Source organism: Oryzias melastigma, linkage group LG11, assembly GCF_002922805.2.
Source record: "Oryzias melastigma strain HK-1 linkage group LG11, ASM292280v2, whole genome shotgun sequence".
Classification (NCBI taxonomy): Eukaryota; Metazoa; Chordata; class Actinopteri; order Beloniformes; family Adrianichthyidae; genus Oryzias; species Oryzias melastigma.
Genome location: NC_050522.1, coordinates 8,464,760 through 8,485,143, shown reverse-complemented (window position 1 = coordinate 8,485,143; position 20,384 = coordinate 8,464,760). Strand labels below are relative to the sequence as shown.

Genomic DNA, 20,384 nt, shown 5'->3' with positions numbered 1-20,384 from the left:
ACGTAGTAGAAATTCTGAACTTAAATGTCTTTTCAATTATAATATTTCTGTAGTTTTGTTTCTTTTATGTGTCAAATGTTTCAGAAAAGGTTCAAATAAATGCAAGAACGAGCTTCATGAAATCTGATCCGTCAGATTTTGCTATTAGAGATAATGACTACAGGGGGCGCTGTTTCTCATAATGTTTAATAATGCGTCGAGGGCTTAATTTTTTTCTTTAAAAGCATAAATAAACAAATGTTTTTAGAAAAATGTTCAACCTTAATTTCTTCCTTTCCAGTCCCCGGGGACTACCTTTACGATTTAGCTTACTAACAGATTTTTTTCTTAAACTTTATTAACAAAACTTAAGATACACACATAAGCAGCAAAAAATGAACAAGAGGGCCAACAAAAAGAGCAGTAAATGACAAAAAAGAAAACAAAATAAGATCCGGGTTCAGAGCACGCTGAACAAAATTAAACAAAATTACCAATTATCCAAACCATATTTTTCAAATAGCATACAGGTTTTAATAGCTTTTAAATGTGTGTAATTATTAATGAATCTAAGGCTGTGGCATTAAAAAACTGCAGCATGACAGGATCTGATTACCTTTTTTTTATAAACTTTATTGACAAATAATTATGCTATTTGTCAATTCGTTTTTTGTCAATAATATTGACAAAAACACAAAACGTAATAAGGTCCAATCAATGACTTAAGAAGGCGTAGTTACTCACACCCTAAAAAAAAAGAAAAAGAAAAGAAAAGAAGAAGCAGGTACTGCGCAGACTCGTGGGTCCGTGTTCTGCGTCGTTTGTGACGTTGTTAGCACACAGCGCCACCTACGGTAGCACAAACCGACAGTCACAGATTTCGGTTTGTCGTAACTTTATTTACACCCGTAAGTGACAAGGCATTCGGTTCGAGGTAACCACTCAAGATTAAGCGGAATTTATCTGTAACATCAGAAAATTAAAATAATTCAGTTTATTGCTGCTAAAAGAATAAACTGTAACTCTACTAAACAATGAGTGGCAGCGAGGACGGAAACTACAACAGACGGGACCGGGTATGTTGTTTTGGCTATCAATGCGTTAGCATACTGTTTGTCCACTTTATGTGGCCTCTGATAAATGCTAATTATTTATTTAACTGTTGAAATTGTCAAATATAACTGTGTTATTTTACATCAAAGGCATATAAATGATCCGCTTCCATCTGAAACGTCGATACAGCGCATTGTCTTTTACGCTCCTCCGAATGTAGCATCTAAGCTAGTAGGTCTTTGCTAAGGAAAAAACAGCAACTAGAACCTTTAAATCGACGGTTTACTTTCATTCTTTCGCGTATTTTCGTTGTTTTTGGTTAATTTCGTGTGTCTACGATGTTCACATACGAAGCTCGAGTCCGCATGGATGTTGCTAAAGCCATTGCCAATCCCTTAGCATGCTTTAGCATTTATCAGATGTCCCAGGCCACTCTGTCTGTTTGCACTCGATGATTTAGCCTAATTAGCTGTTGCTGCAACACTTAAACTCGATGATTGAGAGATACAGTGGGCGAGAAGTGCCAAATTACATGCGGGGCATTTAAAACAATTAAATTTTACTCTATGAAAACAGATTAATTCGATGTGAATTAAAAAAAAGTTATTAAAAATTGGGCATGCATTTATTTTTACTATGTCCAAGTTTAAAATAGTTTTCACAGGAGATGTTTTATCTGATTTCTATATATCTTGCAAATACACGTTAATTTAAATTAATTATAATGAAAGTTTAAAATGATGGGGATTTAAAGATCCTGTCCTGATGGGAGTTTTCACCATAAGCCAAAATAATCAACTTTTAACCTGATCTGTGGCCCTTTTATTAACAAATAAAATAATTATAATTGATATATTCCAATTTTAAAAAAAAGCCTACATAAGTTCATTATATTTACTCATTTTTCATGTATGTTTGAAGCATATTGAGGTTGTTAAAAACCTTGTGGTTTTACATGCACTAATTTCCTCAGATTATATACACTGATTTATCATTAATAAGCCAGGAAATGATCATATTTGTGCCTGTAGGAAACACAATGACCATAAGCTTTTATTTGTGAATTTGATTCCCAGAAAATCCATTTTAAAAGCTTTGTCTTAAACACTTGACCCAATAAAAATGTTATTTTTAACTTTTTCGTGTTGATTTTCTCACGATGTAGAGCAAATATGAAGAAATTTAAGCTTAAAATTACATTTTTAAGTATTTCTTTTCATAAAGTGATGTGAATTAGGAACAGATGGAAAAAAATGGAATTTGAAAAAGCTTGTACTAACTAGTGATGTAGAAGCTACAATCTGCTCTGCTCCGTTCTGATGCATCCACTTGCAGACAAATAGATCCATGTACGTCTTTGTTTTCCTCATCTGAGCTACTGTATGGCTTAAAGCTGTAGGTCTGGATGGTTCAATATCGCTCACCATTTATGGTATTGTACCCCCTAAACATTTCTTATGGGTTTTATTTAAATCACATTTTCCTGTTCGATAGTTCCTGTAAATAATTAAAAAAAAAGAAATACATAAAACTGATGCAACAAAATGAAGCACATTCAGTGATCAAAACAATGACTATATCTGGCAATCCTAGTTTTACTTTGTACAACATTATGCATACAACATTCCCATAATGAGAACTTATAGGTGTTTGGCTCCTTTTTGGGAATATCCCAGTTGTGAAAGCAGAAGCTTTTACAAATCAAAAACAGCAGATCTTCAGCCTCTTCTTAAACCTCTAAGAAAATCCCAAAACTGTTTTCTTTCTTGAAACTTTGCAAATTTTCTTTTGTTAAAAAAGAGTTGAATATAATGCATGAAAAGTGTACAACTTGTTTTGCAAATTCATATAATATTAGAGTACATTTTACAAAGTTAAAAACATGTTTTTACTTATTTTTAAGGCAGAACTTTACATGTTTGTGTACTTACTTTCTTTAATCTTTTGATCAAAAGTCCTTCACAAAGCCCTCCTTTAATAAAGATCTATAAGTGCAGAAGACATGAATTTCCCCATTTAACACGCCACTGTGCTAATTTTCCCGATCTAAACAGGGTCATGGAAGTCCAGCTCGGACCAAATCGCAGAGCAAGTCTGGCTCCCAAAGCCCGTCTCAGGCGTGCATCCGCTCGGACTCCAGATCCGACTCCCATTCAAAAGTCAGGTGTGTTGTTGTTGTTTGTCTCTTTTGTTCATGTTTTTTTTAGGTATGTCTGTACCAGTTAATGCAGCACCTCTTACTTCTTCAGGTCTCGCTCTCGGAGGCAATCCAACCCGCACCGCTCAAATTCTCGGTCCTGCTCTCCTCAGAGGAGGTCCCGCTCTCCGTCCTACAGCCCCGAGCATCGCCGTAAGAGGAGCCAAAACGCGTCCCCAATGTCCAGCCGCCGCCGCCACACCGGTACCAGAGTGAGTGGAATGGGATTTTTCAGGATTGCTTCCATATGAAAGTGGGATTCAAAGGATTTGCATATATTAACGGTTTTAGTACTGAATTTATTAAACATATCTTTAAAGAAAAGTGGATTTCTTAAGTAAACAAAGCAGGAAAAAATATATACACAAGAAAACAGTATAGTTTCACTAACACTTGTATGTTTTAACAGGATATAAAAACACAAACCCAAATACATTCCTGAATTCTGTAGTGTTAAAGTTGTTTGATAAGGAAATGCTTTAAAAATGCTTCTGGAGAAGAAAGTCAGGTGATGCTGATTTTTATTTCTGTGGTAGATGATTTTGTAGAAAGTTTATGACAGGATGCAGCAAGAAAAGCTGTGGTTTGGATGAGGAAGTCTGGAGTGACAGAGAAGAATGTTAGAGTTGTGCAGGGCATGTATGAGGGCTGTAAGACGTTGGTTAGATATGCTGCAGGTGTAACAAGAAGAAATGCAGGTCAGCTGTTGCCAAGTAGATTATTTGTGTGTAAATGAGCTACTCAAGTGGAACGGTGTGGTTACTGGGAGCAGAGGTGGAGAAGGTGGAGGACTTATACCATGAAGAATCAACTTTTTGAGCTTATAAGTGTATTATAATAATCATTCCTGGTTATAAAGAACCCCAAAAGGATACTTTCATCCATTTATGCTTTTCTTACTAATCCTCCTTAAAGCCTGCACTCTGAGCAGCAGCCCCTCCCAAACCCACGGAAATGAGCAGCTCCTCCCCGCGTGACATAAACCAGTGAGAACGGCTCCTCTAAATTGAGAACGGCCCCTTTCAGGAAGCGTCTGCGCTGCTTTAGCACCATACCCATGCTAACACGCACATTCGGCTAGCTTCAGGAAATCAGCCATTTCAGCAGTCTTAGTATCAAAACATTCAGCTCGTCCAGGACATTACTGCTTGTATTTTTGGTACTCTGAAACTTTATTCATTTTCCTTCACTCATTTATTTTCTTGGACGCTCTTCCCTTTTGGGGTCACAGGTCTGCCGGAGCCTATCCCAGCTTCTGATGGGCGAAGGCGGGGTTCACCCTGGACAGGTCGCCAGTCTGTCACAGGGCCTCAATCACACACACATTCGCTCTCACATTCACACCTAGGGGCAATTTAGAGTCACCAATTAACCTATGAAGCCCTCTTAAACTTTATAGTATTTAAAATATTGAGCAAAATATGCCTCATAGGAAATGAATGAGAAAGTCTTCAAATCTCAACATTTTAAGTAGATTAGCAACAAACCTTTAAATATATTCACCAGCCATGTTTAAATCTTTTTTTTAGTAATTTTCCCAAAAATTGGAGTTTACCTAATATTTTAGTAAAATGCTAACGTTTTGCTAATTTGTTATCTACTGGGGTTTTTTAGGCTAATTTAAAGTCCCCCTCTGAGGAAAATCCTGTTTTTTTAAGTTTTTAACGTGTATGTGTGGCATTTTTCTTATGAAAGAGAACAAAGAAATAATTTTGTTTTTGGATTTCTCAGTATTTCTCCTTTTAAATTGCTGTCAATCAAACTGTCACAGAAAATCTCTGTTTGAATTAATGAGCAGTTATTACATCACCATTGCTCTGCTGCACGTGCGCAAAACCCCTAATCTGGCCCAGCAAGCGTGCAAACCTCAGGTTCCGGAGAGGAGAAGGTAATCTTACCGTTGTCTCAGTTAAATGAGCCGCCGTTCACATTTCTGTGGTCAAATCAGCATCACTGGATTTTTGGTGTGAGTTTCATCCAATACTTACGGTAGCAGGACTGAGAACGCTGGAAAATCTCCACCAGACTCCACGGAGCTTCTTGATGTGACCACGGAAATGTGAACGGCGGCTCATTTGACCGCAGCTGTAAAGGATAACTGAAAGCCCCCCAGAGAATATTTTTCAGACGAAAGCTTCAGATCAGAATGAAAAATGAAAGACAATTAGGTTGTGGGATTTTGGTTAAAAACTTCATAGTTATGATTAAAACACTATTGAAAACGTTTTTTTTAAATAAAAAAAAAAAATTGCTGTTGGGGAACTTTAAAGTTTCGCTTTTATTTTAGCATCCAACTAACGGTTTTGGCTAATTTAGTTTACAGAGAAAGTTTAGGCTATTTTTGAGTTTAGCTATTATTTTAGCAACATGCTAACATTTTTGGTTAATTTGTTATCCATTGGGGTTTTTTGGCTAATTTAGTGTTTAGCTCATATTTAAGTAACACACTAAATATTTTTTGCAAAACTGGCATGTATTAGAGATTTTTAAGCAAATTTACTACAAATTTTTCAGAAATTTAGATAAACTTTAGTGCTCTTTCATTGTTTTTTTAATGAAATTTCTAGTTTTTGGCAATTTAACATTTTGCAAATAGCTTTTGCATTTTTAGAAAATCCTTTCAGCAATTAAAGTAAATTGCGTCACCATTTTCAGCAAAAAGCTTCAGCATTTTCAGCAACTACTTTCAGCAAAAAGCATTCACACAAGTATTCCGCAGGTAATGCGACTCTAGCTTGATTTAGCGTTTAAACTTTGTGCGGTGGCATACGCCGAAGAACATTCTGATGAGGAATCTGCACGACATTTGGCTGTGGACCCTAAAGGCATCAGAATAGCACAAGCAGGTGGTGATATTGGGAAGACGGCTGGCGAAAGGGGCGGACTATTTCCTGGTGGAAAAACCAAGCGACGAATCACAAGAACTGGTTTGAACGTGGATCATTGAGCAAAGACGCAAAAGTGCGCGTGTCTCCAGGAAAATGATTCACATGGAAGCAAAGAGAATTTTTGATACAGAGATTGGTGATGCTTCAAAGAGAACAGAAACTTTCACATAATACAACGTTCACATCATTTCAATAATGTTTGAAATAAACGCCGTGGCTACTTAAGGCAGATACTCAATATGTACATCCACATTTGAAAGATGAAATCGGATCTTTCTTTTCGTCTGAAACGCAGAAGACATGCTGCAGAGGCCGGCTCTAGGTTGACATCATGAAATGGGCGGGTCCCACAAGGAGCGAAATCAATGCGTTTTACTTTCAGGTAAAAAAGAATTCACAAAATTAACTAATATTTCATTAATAATTTGTTCTTTAGCGTGCCAAAGGTAATATCTGATCATATATGGGTATCTTTTACTCTGAAAGTGTGGTATAGGCCCTTTAAATGTTCTAAGGATCAAGTTACTTAAAGAGCTGGAGAGGCTTGTGGAACCTTGTGCAAAGAAAACAAAAAATCCAATAGAGTACAGAATAAAAAAACTCCCATCTCAGATCAAGAGTGATTGCTACGTTAAATGTAGTCTTTCATGCAAGTCAAAATGTCAGTTATGAGGCTTGAATAGAATAAAAGATCCTGAAAAACAAAGGTCTCTCCTTGTTGTTGCATAAAGAAACCACAAGGGTGCAGTGTAGTGCCACACCACTAAGTAATACATAACATCATCACACAAATAATGACTGTTTCTTGAACAGTAATTTGATATTCCACCACCAGTTTCACTGATTTGAAGTCTGGACTTTAGATTACATCCTCCCAGAATAATATTTTCATATAATTCTTTATTCATAATCTCGTTGCTACTTGTAATTTACATTTTTTCCAATGGTCGACCTTGAAGCAAAGATCAAGTTAAAACAAACCCAAACTGACAGTTTTGGGTTGTGGCTCCATGCTCTGTTTAGGACCTTCTCCTGAAAACATTCTCTGTTCATAGACTATCATTTGGTCTCCGATACAGTTCAGAGATTTTCCTGGGTCAGAATACTACTGCTATTCTGAGTTGGAGAAATAGTTTACTGTGGCAGCATCCGTCTTTTCCTAATCCTGTGTGTGAATGAATGAGGAGCTTCAGAGGGAGGAGAGTCAAAGCTGCATTGTAAATGATCCAGAGGTGAAACTTGAGGCATCTGCTTTGTTCAAAGAAGGCTTTACTCCCTACACAACCATTGTTCGATGCTCCTGTGTTCATCTGGATTTCTTAGTTAATTTGAACTTCCACTGTTGATGTGTTCTTTTTTTGTTAGTTTTTTTGGGGGGGAGATTTTTATTGCAATAACTCTGAATTTTTTGTAATTGTAAGAACTAAAATTACTATTATATTTATAGTAATATTGTCTCACAAGATGTAAAGTTCTATAAATCTCAGAGAATGACTTCCCTCTTCTTTTTAATGAACAGCAAATCTTACCAAAGACACCTTCCAATCAGACAATCTTTTTGATATTTCAAAATAAAAAAACAAAACCTATTATTTTAATTTTTTTGCACAAGTTCATTTTTAGTTAGTGGAACTGATAGTTTGGTGACAATTGTTTCCTAAAAGTTCACTGTCTTCACAACTTTATGATGCGTCTCTGTAGCGCTTTGATGTTGAATTGATGTTTTATAAATAAGGTTATGGGGACAGAAGAAAGGAAGTAAAAAATGTCTGGATTATAGGACAAATTCAAGTTCAGAGTTGAGCCACTTTTGAACAACTTGAAGTTAAGTTTAAATAAAAGAAACAGGATTAAGGTTAAGTGGCCAAAAGACACATTTAAACGAAACTGTAACAGTCTAATCACCCCAAAAATAATTACGATTTTTGTTAAAGTTACATTTTTGATTTAGACAATAGAAAAAAATAATAAATCTTCGTGTTCACGTTTTTGTGTGGCTACAAAAAACTAATGTTGGTCTTTTTTGTCTAACATGTATCAAGCATGCGTTGATTATACCGATTTTTTTTTTTTTTAAACATCATGTAAGACGTCACCGAAGCAAAAACATCCTAAACATTTTACAGTCTATTTATGAATCTGCTGTGTTCTGATGATTTAAACTTGGATGATTAAAAAAACAAACTTAAATACATTTTTTTCAAACGAGAAAACAATTAAATCCAATCCATTTGAGGGAGCATCGATGCACACTAGTTTTTTGCAAAGACTTCTGGGAAATTTCCATCCTTGTAGACACAGTAAATGCCCTATATATTGCACCACGTAGTGAAGGAATGTGGACACAACCAAGAACATCTTTTTTAATCAAGTGGAAAACAAACATCAAAGGTTGAACAAAAAAGGCCGAAAGGAATACAGTTAATTGAAAAGTAAAATAGGTTTTACATACTTTTTTGGGGGCTAAATTTCATATTTAACTGTGTTACGCAGGTATCTTCAACTTCTTCCATGTGTTAACCTTTTCAGGAGAACCCTGATCCCAGCACCTGTCTCGGGGTCTTTGGCCTGAACTTATCCACAACCGAGCGTGACCTGAGGGAGGTGTTTTCACGCTACGGACGTCTGACTGGGATCAACATGGTGCATGACCAGCGCACCGGCCGCTCCCGTGGCTTTGCGTTTATCTACTTTGAGAGGCTCTGCGATGCCAGAGAGGTACGGAAAACATTTGTTGAAGAAAAACGTTTTATGTTCTCATAAGAGCGTTCTTTATATGTTGGTTTTTTACTGAAATTGAAAGCACAGTGCTGTGATTACACAGATTGACCACTAGATGTCAGACTTGTCTCAGATTTCAGAAGCTTGCTGTGATTGTGTCAAATCAAGTGTTGGGTGAGCTTTTTTTAAGTTGAACTCAACAAGCTGGTCTTGTATATTCTTTGACTTATCTCAGGCAATAGAGCAGACCAACGGCATGAACATGGATGGGAGGCAGATCCGAGTGGATTATTCCATTACCAAACGCCCCCACACTCCCACACCTGGAATCTACATGGGAAGACCAACTTAGTAAGATCAGCAGCACTACCAAATGTCACCTTTACACGGACATAGTTCATGTCCACTCAATGAAACATGTGGTTTAAGGCTTCCTGGTCTATGACTGGGCTCTGCAGCTGACCGAGAGCCACCTCACTGTTAAGGCATTTTATTTATATTTTTGTGGCCTTTCGTTTATAAAATATTGCCTATGAATATTTACAATAGTTTAATTATTACAGTAATATATATATAGGGCTGAGTGTCGATAATGATTTCCAGTTTTGATTCACAAGAGCCTGGATCAATTCTATTCAGATTTTTTTTTTTTTTTTTTAGTTCTTTCGATCCTCTGAATTCAATTCAATTTTGAGTTTATACATTTATAAACATTTGTTTAGAATTAAATTAATAATCTACTCTGTTTTGAACATATTAGATTGTTTCATTGTTCTGTTTCTCCTGGAGGGCATTTCAGTTTGGCCACTAGGTGGCGATCGCGCTATTGCTGTACACCTTTTCCCAGAAGAAGTAGAAAGTATGAGCAAAAAACTGCGTTAGACCACAAATGGCTACTTTTAAAACATATTTCCTTAAGAGTTTGTAAAATTCCTACCTGTGAGTTTATAAAGATGTTCATTTAGTCATCAATATATGTTTACGTCAACCGAGCGTTACCATTAGCCGTCCTATTGGAAATCCCATTAAACGTTATCAACCCAGCCCTAATTATATAACTCTTGACAGCATCACAACCTTTTTCCTTTCAAAATAAAATGCATCCTGTGCCGATTAAGATCCTGATACAATAGATTTACTTGCAATTATACTTTAAGATCTTTGCCTCTGAATAGCAACAAAAAATAAAGTTTGTAATTTATGATTTAAAAATTTAAGAAAGACAAAACTTAAGTAACCAACCTATTATTTATTCAGATGTAAGCATTTTTCTTAAATCCAAAGAGGGATGAAGGTGTACTCGTGGCTCCGGAGCTTTTTGGTTTGTTGAGAGTTCTTTGTCATCTTGCAGCAATGGAGGTGGCGGAGGCCCCAGGAAGCGAAGGGACTCCTACTACGACCGCAGTTACGACAGATACGACAGATATGACGAGTACGACTACAGGTATAGGTGAGTAAAGCTTCAAAGTTTGGATCGTCGTGCCAGAGAAAGTCGGTCACATCCTTCGCTTGTTTTCAGTCGCAGGCGCTCGCCGTCGCCCTACTACAGTCGATACAGGTCTCGTTCCCGTTCCTACAGCCCAAGTAAGTGAGAAGAACACAGCAAGAGAAAATGAGATCAACTGTGTCTTCCTACTAAATGAAAGTGTTTTCTTTTTGCAGGAAGATTCTAAATAAACTCTTTTTAGCATCAACTCCCCTTCAGGCGTAGCTGGTGTGCGGCCCTTCATCGAGGAACATTTTAAATCGGCAGACCTTTATTAGCAAACTCATCATTTTTGAGGTGGTTCTCGTGTACAAGTACTAGATATCTTCTATTTTTGACATTTTGATGCAAGCATGTTAAGAGTGAGTCACTAAGAACTCATCTCTTCTTCATTCTTCCGTCTGCAGCCTTCCTTCCTTCCTTCCTTCTCTTTTGTTTTCGTGCAACATAGATTGCCTGATCTGTTGTTATTATTATTAATCAAAATTGGTATCGTGGTCGCTGGTAATGCATAAGATTGTGATCCTTGGTTTTCCAACCTTTATCTAGAAGTGCAAAAATAAAAAGAAAAAACACACAAATGTATCTCTGTCAGTTGAACTGATCTATGTTCTTGTTTTTGAGTCTACGCTCACATTAAACTTTTCTTTGTCGAGGAAGTTGTAGCTTCAGCTCCCAGGTAATATGTGACTTTTCTTTGTGTTTGTATGATAATACAGTTCTATGAAAACTCCTGGCTCTTCTGACTTTTTAATCCGTGCTTATTCAAATGGATAGAAAGTAGGACTGGGTACCTCACGATATCGATGATATCGCGATACTGCGATTATTGGTAAAAATAATCTCTAATGACTCAGATTATACTAAAGAACACGTATTTTGGGGGAAAATATGTCCAATTTATTTTCTAGCTTAAAAACCATCCTAACAAACAACTTGTGTCTTATTTTGTGCAACAAATAATACACACTTTTGTACAAATCAGTAATACTATGTCTTAGACAAGCATTGACACCAATTGAATTTGAATTATCTGTCAAATTCAGTGTTAACAAAAGTAAACATGAACAGCAGTGTCACTACTTAGTGCAAAATCATTGTAAACAACAAAACAAAAATTGAATTATTCAAATAGCTGAGAGACACATTGGTGCCTGCGACAGAAAGTCTTGAAACACGCACACTATCTACCTAAGGAGCATCTCACCAAAGGAATATAACGTTTTACAGCCTCTTCAAACAAAAAAAAAAGATCAATACTTGGTGAGAACCCATCGAGAATCAATCACAGGACTAAATATCGCGGTATATTGCAATATCAATTAGGGTTGTGCCAAAATATTGCGATATTTCGTCCACCGATTGATTCCCGATGGGTTATCGCCAAGTATCTGTCTTTTCAAATTCGAGGAGGGCCCTCTGGTCACGCGCAAGACGGCGTCAGAATCGATCTGTAGCTGGAAGCGGAAATTGTAACTTTCGTTGGTTGCTTAAAGGATAACCAAACCCTAAATCAACTTATTTTGATTGTTGACCTCTATAAATGGGGCTTTAAAAGTACAGTCTTTGGTCATTGACACATTTTTGATTAATTTAAATAAACTTGTTTAATTACTGAAAATAGTCAAAAACTGTCTGTGCTGCCCCCTACAGGTTGAAACAATTGCTGCAGTTGAATTTTTGTGATTGGTCAACTGGTGTAAGTCCAGGAAGTTCCGCATCATCTTGCTCAGCAATTCTAGTATAAAAGCCCCGCCCATCTTTGATTCTGTAACTCTGTTTTTCAAATCTGGGCAGAAAATTGAAAATATATATGTAAATATATCTGGCCCTTATTTTATCGTTATTAATGGCCCCATGTTACCTTGCGCTCATTTGCTTGTTCTTTGATTTGCTGTAACTTTTTAACCGTTAACACGATAATTCCAGTAGAACTGTTCATGTTTACTATTAACACTGAAATTCACAGATAATTCCAACTCAATTGGTGTCAATGCTCGTCAAAGACATAGTATTACTGATTTGCAGTGTGTATTTGTTGCACAAAATAAGACGCAAGTCATTTATTACAATTGTATTCAAGCTAAAAAATAAATAAATGGGGATATATTTTTCTAATTTAAATGAGACGATTTTTACCAATCATCGCAGTATCGCGATATCGTGAGCCATGTATCGCAAGGTACCCAGGGATTCCCAGCCCTAATATAGATATTTTGGCACAGACCTCATATATAGTGGTATTATTGGGTTGTAATATTACCAGAAGAAAGGAAAAGATATCTAAAAAAAACACATTTTTCTACATGATAAATGTTTAGATTTGTTTAAGGTGTGAAACCGTCACTTTTATTTACTTTCCTCATAATAAAGCAACAAACAAGCTTTATTATTTATTAAACTTTACCAACAAAATGAGAGTGGATAACAATTTACTTACTTATAAAATAAAAAAAAGTTCCAAAAACAAGGTTTAATCTTTGACAAAAGTCTTGAGTACAATGTTGACCAGATGGACCAAAGTTCTAGATCTATAGACTAAAAAAAAAAAAAAAAAAGGAGCATTATCTTTGAAAATTAACAGCTAATCACAAAGCAACCCTGAAAGAATGAAGGGCTCTTTATCTGTAAACCTTGGTCCAGATAATAAGGTTGGCCATTCAAACCAGCTCAATAATCACGGCTGACATGTCATGGGGCCTCTCCGGGTTATTTCACTCCAAAGTTATTCCAAAGGTTACATGGTAAAGACTGGCTGGAAGGACACAGAGGTCAACTTACTGGGTCCTACCTAAAGATTTAGGACTCAATGTATTTTCACTTTAGTACATACTTGCACTTGTTCATACACGTTTCTTTGCTGTAGACAAGTTTTTGCTGTGTCTCCATGGGAAATGTATGTTTTCATTGTTGTAAATGGGGTTCTAAAAGAAAAAAACATGTTATCTTTACATGGGAACTGGATTTTTTAAATGTTTTTTCTCACAAAACCAGAGAAACTGGGTATTTTATATTCTCTGCTTTTGTTCCAAAGTTGTTCACAAAAAGAGAAAACTTACTTTGTTAAAATATATTTGTTGGAATAATTTCCCACAAATATTTTCTTGGATTTTGTTTTGATTTTTTCATTTTTTTGTAGTTTTCTTATCTTCAAACCCTAAGAAGTCGAACTGGAAAGGAGCATGTGTAACCGACAGGTTCATAAATTCTGGTTTGAACGGATCAAAGCGAGGGCAGGAGGAAGGTTTAAATGTCTTTTCTCTAAACCAAATGGTTAAACAGTTTTTATGCACTTCAATGTGAAATATTGCTGATCAAGAAACACAAAACCAAGAAATAATAATAATAATTTATGTTGTTTTGGAAGTTTTTTTAGACAAGATAAAAGAAAATTCAACTAAAATGTTAACCGTGCTAAACTACATAGTCTTTACAGAGTTGAGTTTTTCACATTTGTTTTGGAAATATGTAAAGTGTATAATTTGATTTTTTTAAAACCTACAAGAAGAAGCTCTTTTTTTCTTGAATAAAAATTAATTTGAAAAACATTTAAAGCAAAAAACAATTTACTTTACTGCAAATTACGACTTTTTTAGAGTGTGGCCTGCTTCAAAATCCAACAAATACTTTCTTTTAAATCTAAAAGTACTTCGATTTAAAAAAAAAACTAACATCTATCCCATTTACTTTGAAGTAAATGAATAAAAAAATATCCTCAAGAGTAAACAACAGGTTTTCAAGTAGTTAAAGTTGCAGGTTAGTTCATTCATGGCCCAAGTTGAGCTGCAACAAAGAGTGAAAACACAATTATATAAAGCTTCTGTACAGGAACAGGTGCTAAAAAATATGCTACACAAAAGTAGAATAAAATACACAAACACTTGGAGCAAGAAAGTTTAATATAATAAAAAAATCAAAGTTTTTTTAAAAAAAACTTGCATTAGAAAATGAGTATAACTAGGGTTTTGTTGGATTTTAAAGTATTAGAAAACGCTTCAACAAAAAAAATTAAGGTGGAAACATTTGTTGATTTTGCAGTTTAAGTTTTTTTTAAAAACTTTTACTAAATTTAAACAAATCAGAATAATTTAAAGTCAAAATGTGTTTTTTGAGTTTTAACTTTTTAGTAAATTCAAGGAAAAATAAGTATAAAAAACTCAAAAAATAAAGAAAATGGAAACATTTCTTTTACTAACTAGCTTTTAAAAATAAAATCCAGAATGCTATTATTTAGAATATTTTTCCCAATAAGAAATGACAGTTTAATTTTTATTTTTAAGGCCACCATAAAGAAATGTTCCCTTGGATGTGTTTTGAAAGCAAAAACCGCCATTTTCTGATGAGATGAAGAGTGTCATGCAGCCCATTCTGAGGAGAAAACTTCCTCCTCTTCCTCTTCTGTGGTGTTTTATTCAATCTATTACGAACCAATATATATATATCTCACATTTGATGGAGAAAAACACGTGTTAGGATGAAAACCAGAGCCATAAACGTGGAGCTTGATAGTGTGAGGCTCTCCTCACTCAACATGGCGTTCAGTGTGTTCCCTGTCTGTCCGGAGCGGTCACTCTCAGGATTTCATGACTAAAGCGCAGCTTTTAAAGCAAAAAGGCTTTCAATTTTCGAAATTACGCAACGAGAAATTAAAAAAAAAATAAAGCGATCTCACCGGAAATCAGAGTCCCTGGATTCAGTATTTTCCTACCAGGGTTTGTGAAAGACTTTTTATCTTGGAGTGAGGCCAACAAAGTTGGTCTATAAGCTGCGTTTAACGTAAACAATCTTGGGAACATCCAAAGAAAGAGTCGATTTTAGCCATTTTCCACCCCTTCTAATTACACTAAAGCTCCCCCACATAGGATGAAGTCTAGACTGAACTTTATGTCAGTTTGCCCCCCTATGGAATTTGTCCATAACGAGAAGTCCCGCAGCAGCAGCAGCTGGGGGCGGGGAGACTTTCTGTACATTCCTCAGCGATACATTCACTTCTCCCCCTGCAGAGCCCGCGCGCCAGAGCGCGCGCGCACACACACACATACACAGAGAGGGGGGCTGCAGCCATGCATCAGTTCATGGCAGAGCTGCACATGGCGGCTGCCTCTATGAATCCACACTTTATTATTATGATTATTCACAACCTGCGCACGTGCGCGTTCCCTTCATAACTTCTACTGAAAAGCACAATTTAAAAATTGTATGATAGATTAAAATAATTATTTTGATAATTTAAGGAACATTTTTAAAACGAAATTGAGTTGTTCTCTTTTGGTTTGATCTACTTTCTTGGGTGACACGTGCGTTTATGTCGAGCTAAAATAAAAATAAAAAATAAAAAAGTTGAGAACCGTTCAAAAAAGTTTGTCAAATCGACGAAAATGTGGCTGCATCTGTGGTGCTTCATGACAAAGCCCAGGAGAGGAAACAAACACGGGCAGGAGTGGAGTCATTGGCGCGCTGATTCATATAGAATTTGTCGAGCCGGGGAGCCAATGAGCGCGCGCGCTGAGGCCTGTCGCGCGGAGAGGGTGTGCGCCTCTCTGATTGGTCCGGAGAGCCGGCCAATCAGAGAGCTCGGTGTGTTTGCTCAGCAGCAAAACCACTCGAAGTAGGAACAACGTACCTGAAACAGACAAAAACACTCACATCTGCTCTAAACGCTCTTTTTTGGTCATATAGACGTTTTTTTTAAGTACATTGGAGGATTCAAATTAAAAAAAATAATTAAATATATGACTCAAGAGGAATAAGTGGAAAAGAAAGTTCTTATTTCATGTATATTTCTTCAAACAAAAGTAAAGTGACACAAAGTTGTGTGTTTGGAGCAAATTGACACCTGAGCTCCAGTGTTTATGTTCTTTGATTTACTGTAACTTTTCACGTGTAACACAATAATTCCAGTAGATTAACAGTATGTGTTAACAGTAGAAAAGCTACAGTATGTTAAAGATTTTGTGTTTAAGCGTCACCGACAACCGGACTACTTTGACTTCTAGTTGGTCCCTATAGCCAAAAGCTGACTTATTTATACACATTTGTTATGCTCTTTGGCCGTTTTTGTCTGTTTTTGTGTTGTTTGCCTTGTGTCCCCTCATCCTACACCTGGTTCAGGTGTTTTTCTGGATAAAAGCTCAGAAATTGGCTTCCTCTAGGACTTCCTGTTGGGTTCGGTGCCATTGCTACAGAGCTGGATTCTCAGTGAATCCTCCTCCTAGTCTTTAACCTTTGTGCTATCTTATTGGGTCCAGATGACCCCACCCTCATATTGACGAGTGATCCCTCCCATGATTAAGGTGGACAAAGGTGGATTGGATTTTATGTCTGCTACCGACATCAATGAAGATAAAAAATCCTTGGAAAAAAAAACAACAAAAAAGCTTCAGCGCTCTGTTTTGTGGGGTCCAGATGACCCCACTTTTAGTGTAAACATGGGTAGGATTGCACAAGAGTTATACACATTGATGCATTTTTGGGGGCTAAAACCGGTTGCACCTTCCCGCTTCTTTGTTACAGTGCAGAGCCAGTTGTAACAAAGTGGGGGCTCGTCCGGGATACTGGAACTCTTTATGTGTACAATATATAGATATATATATAGTACACATAAAGAGTTCCAATTTAGTCCTACTTTCTACACATACATGATGAAGAAAACAATTGTGTGGCCCTCACAAGAAAAACTTTAGGGACCCCAGGTCTAGAACCAGTTGTAACAAAGTGGGGGCTCGTCCGGGATTTATATAAGTATATATATATATATTGTAAGCATAAAGACTTCCAATTTAGTCTAAAGAATACTCTCCACACATACATGATGAAGAAAACAATTATGTGGCCCTCACAAGAAAAACTTTGGGGACCCCTGGTCTAGAGCCAGTCAGAACAAAGTGGGGGCTTGTCCGGGAACAACTATCTATATATTGTAAACTTGAAATGTTCCAGTTTAGCCTGAAGAATACTTTCTTGATGTACGTGGTGTATAGCAGGGGGTTCCCAAACTACGGCGCGTGGGCCGGAACCGGCCCACCTCCACATTTGGCCTACACTTAAACACTATTAAAGACGTATATGTATATGTATGTGTGTGTATGTACATATATAGATCAAGACTTTTGCAGTCTGAACAATGACGGGAGAGGATCGACTATTTATTATTTTCATTTGTAAAATGTTTTTGTATTTGATTTTTCCTTGAAGATTTCAGAAATTAATTGTTTAAAAATATGGCTATGTGTGGCTTTCTGGAGAACCATAAATGTTTACGTTTAGACTGTGATTGTTACATATTTTTTTAGCCTACAAACCGACATCAGAGAAGAAAACAGTGATGTGGCCCTGACAAGAAAAAAGTTTTGGGACCTGGTCTATGGTAAACTTACTAATACTCAAGTAAATAACCTTTACTTTTTGCTAAAGGGTGTTCAAAAGTGAAATTTAAATTTAAAAACATGTTTTGCTTCATAACATGCAGGTTCAAACTGGATTAAAAACAGGTTTGGATTGTGCTCTGTGTCTGACGTGGAGGTTTAACGTTTAACCTCTGCTTATAATTGACTAAAGATCCTATATTGACAGTTGTGTAATGCTGCAGCCATGCATTGCACACGTGATTGAGTCGGGCTATGCGTTACATAGGACGCTAGGGACACACTAGCAGTAGTAGAGGAGACCCCTCCCTCTTTAGTAAATCCATGCAGAGAAGGTTCGCCATGTGCGTCTGCGCCACATGGCTTTGGAGAGGTTGTGCGCATGACGCATAAAGAAAGTGTAAAGCATTTTAAAAAGTGATCTTTATTGCTATGTGTGAGAAAAAAGGGCCTCCTGTTGGACTTTGATCAGAAATGCTCCACTCCTGCTAGAGAAGATGGACGCCGTCGTTTGGTTAGTTTCCACTTGAGCGCGCGCGCGGGGGGTCCCTCCGTAATCCACGCATACCTGCAATTAAATGCATCCGACGTGCAATTCAGCATCATTTATGAATGGCCACACCCCCTTTTCCCTTGTCATCAGATTAGAGCACGGCACGCCCGCGCGCGCACGAGCAATTTCCAGTGCCTGTTATGGAGGGGGTGCGCGTGAACGCGCAGTCGATTTAATGTTCCGTCCCGCGGACCAATGAGAATCGAAGCTGTAGCAGAGAAAGGCAACGAATGTGACTCCAGTTACTTTCTCACGGAATCCCTTTACGCACAAGGTTTTTCCCAATCCCCTCCTTTTTTTCTTCTTCTTCTTCTTCACTCCCCGTTGCTGTCCCCACCCCAGATTCCCGTGCACCCCCCACACCCCCAATACTTAATTGAGCAATTGGGATTCCTCACGTGTGGGCTGATTTGTAGTTTGAACACGTGGCTCATTCAAAAAAAAAAAGCCGGAATAGCAGAGGATTTTTTTCTTCTCCTCCCTTCTTCGTCTTATTCTGGGCTGTAGACTTAGAGGCGGGCGCCAGCCTTACCGTGTGTGACATTCTCTGTCTCTTTGCCAAAAAGGGGGTTTTGGAGGAAGACACAAAGTAGTTTCCCCTCCTTTTTTTTCCTCCCGGCCCGCCGTCGTTTTTTTTTTTTTTTTTTGGAGATTAATAATTGAGCGTTCATTTATTGCGCGATAGAGACCGGCGGCGCGCAAACGCACTCCGCCAGTTGAAATCTGTGGCTCGAGCGACCGGGAAGCACGCCACAGCCGCTCCGTAGTAGTAACGGCGACTCCACGCACAGCACCACGCTTGCACCTCCACTCCGCGGGAGCAGATAACTGACTCTCCCTCCACGTAAAGAAGGAAAAAAACCCAAGATTGTTCATTCTCTCGGCGTGGAACATGAATAAGCTTTACATTGGCAACGTGAGCGCAGAGGCGAGCGAGGAGGACTTGGAAAGTGTCTTTGAGCAGTGGAAGATTCCGCACAGTGGTCCGTTCCTGGTCAAAAGTGGCTATGCGTTTGTGGATTGCCCCGACGAGAAGGCGGCGATGAGGGCCATCGATGTTCTTTCAGGTGAGACATTTTCAACAAATTCATCCAAAAGCACCCAAACAATGATTTTCTTACTTCCATGGCCTGCAGAAATAAATGCATGAGCGGGGGGTGCCTTTTTTGCCTCCTTCTGTCACCTTTACGTGGCCTTTTGACACGTAAATTCTCGCTTTTCTTGAATTAAAAAGCAGGAGTAAACACAGCCACATGCCATTGTGGCTTCGCGTGGCGTTCAGGGCAGTTGGGCGCAGACGCCGTGAAGTGGAGACTCACTTTACTGATGAATTTGTGCGTTTTTAAAGCTTTAAGTTTCAGTTTGGGTTTCAAAACAAGGGCCTTCCGTCTGCGTGGTGAAGCCATGTTGCTGACACACCAGGTGGTTTAATTGTGTTGGTCAAATGTAGGGCAGCCAGCAGAGTACACGCTTCTTTCGTAAAATCTGCCTTTTTACGCACAGGTTCAGGTGAATGGATTTTTTTTATGTTAATAGCTGCTGGGTTGTTAGGCGCACACCTTGAGTTTAATGGCGAGAGTGGCATCCTCGTGGTTTATTAGATAAACGAACACATTTTCATGGAAGTTGTTGCTTTTTTGTTTATTTTTGTAGGTAAAGTTGAACTCCACGGGAAACTTCTGGAAGTGGAGCATTCTGTTCCTAAGCGTCAAAGGTAGGTTTGATTTGTTGGCATTGTTTTCATCCAAGAAAGTCTTTTCTTGGCCATTTGTTGTTCAGGGTTGCGTATTCAGTGCTATATTCTGCTATTTAATTTTGCGTAAAATACAAATTCCTTCCCCTGGAAGCTCAGGGGTCAAACAGAAGGGGCGTGTGGAGGTTTACTGTACACCCTCCTCTCCGCTTTGCTCCTTACACCGTTGTGCTTTTGGCCCTCCTGTTCACACATCCACCATTGTTTTCGCATGTAGTGCGCATATGTGAGCTCATGGCGGCTTGTAAACCCTCTTAGAGCGCAAAAAGCCCAAACGTGAATGCAGGCTGGATTTGAGGCGTGCAGGCCTTGTGGAGTCGTCCATTTGAGAAGGATCTGCCCGTCATTCTCCCTGTCTGCCTGCGCTTCCGCCCTCTTCAGCATGCTGTT

General features: G+C 37.9%; 2 protein-coding genes across 4 annotated transcripts in view; both read left to right on the top strand.

Moving 5' to 3' along the window:
* The first annotated feature begins 459 nt into the window (after positions 1 to 459).
* tra2a (transformer 2 alpha homolog) lies at positions 460 to 11,057 on the top strand. The gene is made up of 8 exons (XM_024299385.2): positions 460 to 1,055; positions 3,087 to 3,196; positions 3,282 to 3,441; positions 8,647 to 8,835; positions 9,074 to 9,189; positions 10,190 to 10,288; positions 10,358 to 10,422; positions 10,501 to 11,057. Exons 1-8 carry the CDS (start codon positions 1,014 to 1,016, stop codon positions 10,509 to 10,511), a joined length of 792 nt encoding a protein of 263 aa, XP_024155153.1. The 5' UTR covers positions 460 to 1,013; the 3' UTR covers positions 10,512 to 11,057.
* Positions 11,058 to 18,252: 7,195 nt separating this feature from the next.
* Positions 18,253 to 20,384, top strand: part of igf2bp3 (insulin-like growth factor 2 mRNA binding protein 3) — a 23,153-nt gene continuing 21,021 nt past the window's right edge. For all 3 annotated transcript variants that reach the window (XM_024259820.2, XM_024259812.2, XM_036214265.1), the window contains exons 1-2: positions 18,253 to 19,308; positions 19,895 to 19,955. In XM_024259820.2, coding sequence (XP_024115588.1) covers positions 19,134 to 19,308; positions 19,895 to 19,955 — 236 coding nt within the window. In that variant the 5' untranslated portion in view covers positions 18,253 to 19,133. The remainder of the gene's footprint in view (positions 19,309 to 19,894; positions 19,956 to 20,384) is intronic.

Bases quoted from the DNA above. Each gene is read 5' to 3' on its own strand.
- tra2a (XM_024299385.2), top strand. From the start codon at position 1,014: ATGAGTGGCAGCGAGGACGGAAACTACAACAGACGGGACCGG. The intron at 1,056-3,086 runs GTATGTTGTTTT...CGATCTAAACAG, and splicing joins ACTACAACAGACGGGACCGG to GGTCATGGAAGTCCAGCTCG. The intron at 8,836-9,073 runs GTACGGAAAACA...GACTTATCTCAG, and splicing joins GGCTCTGCGATGCCAGAGAG to GCAATAGAGCAGACCAACGG.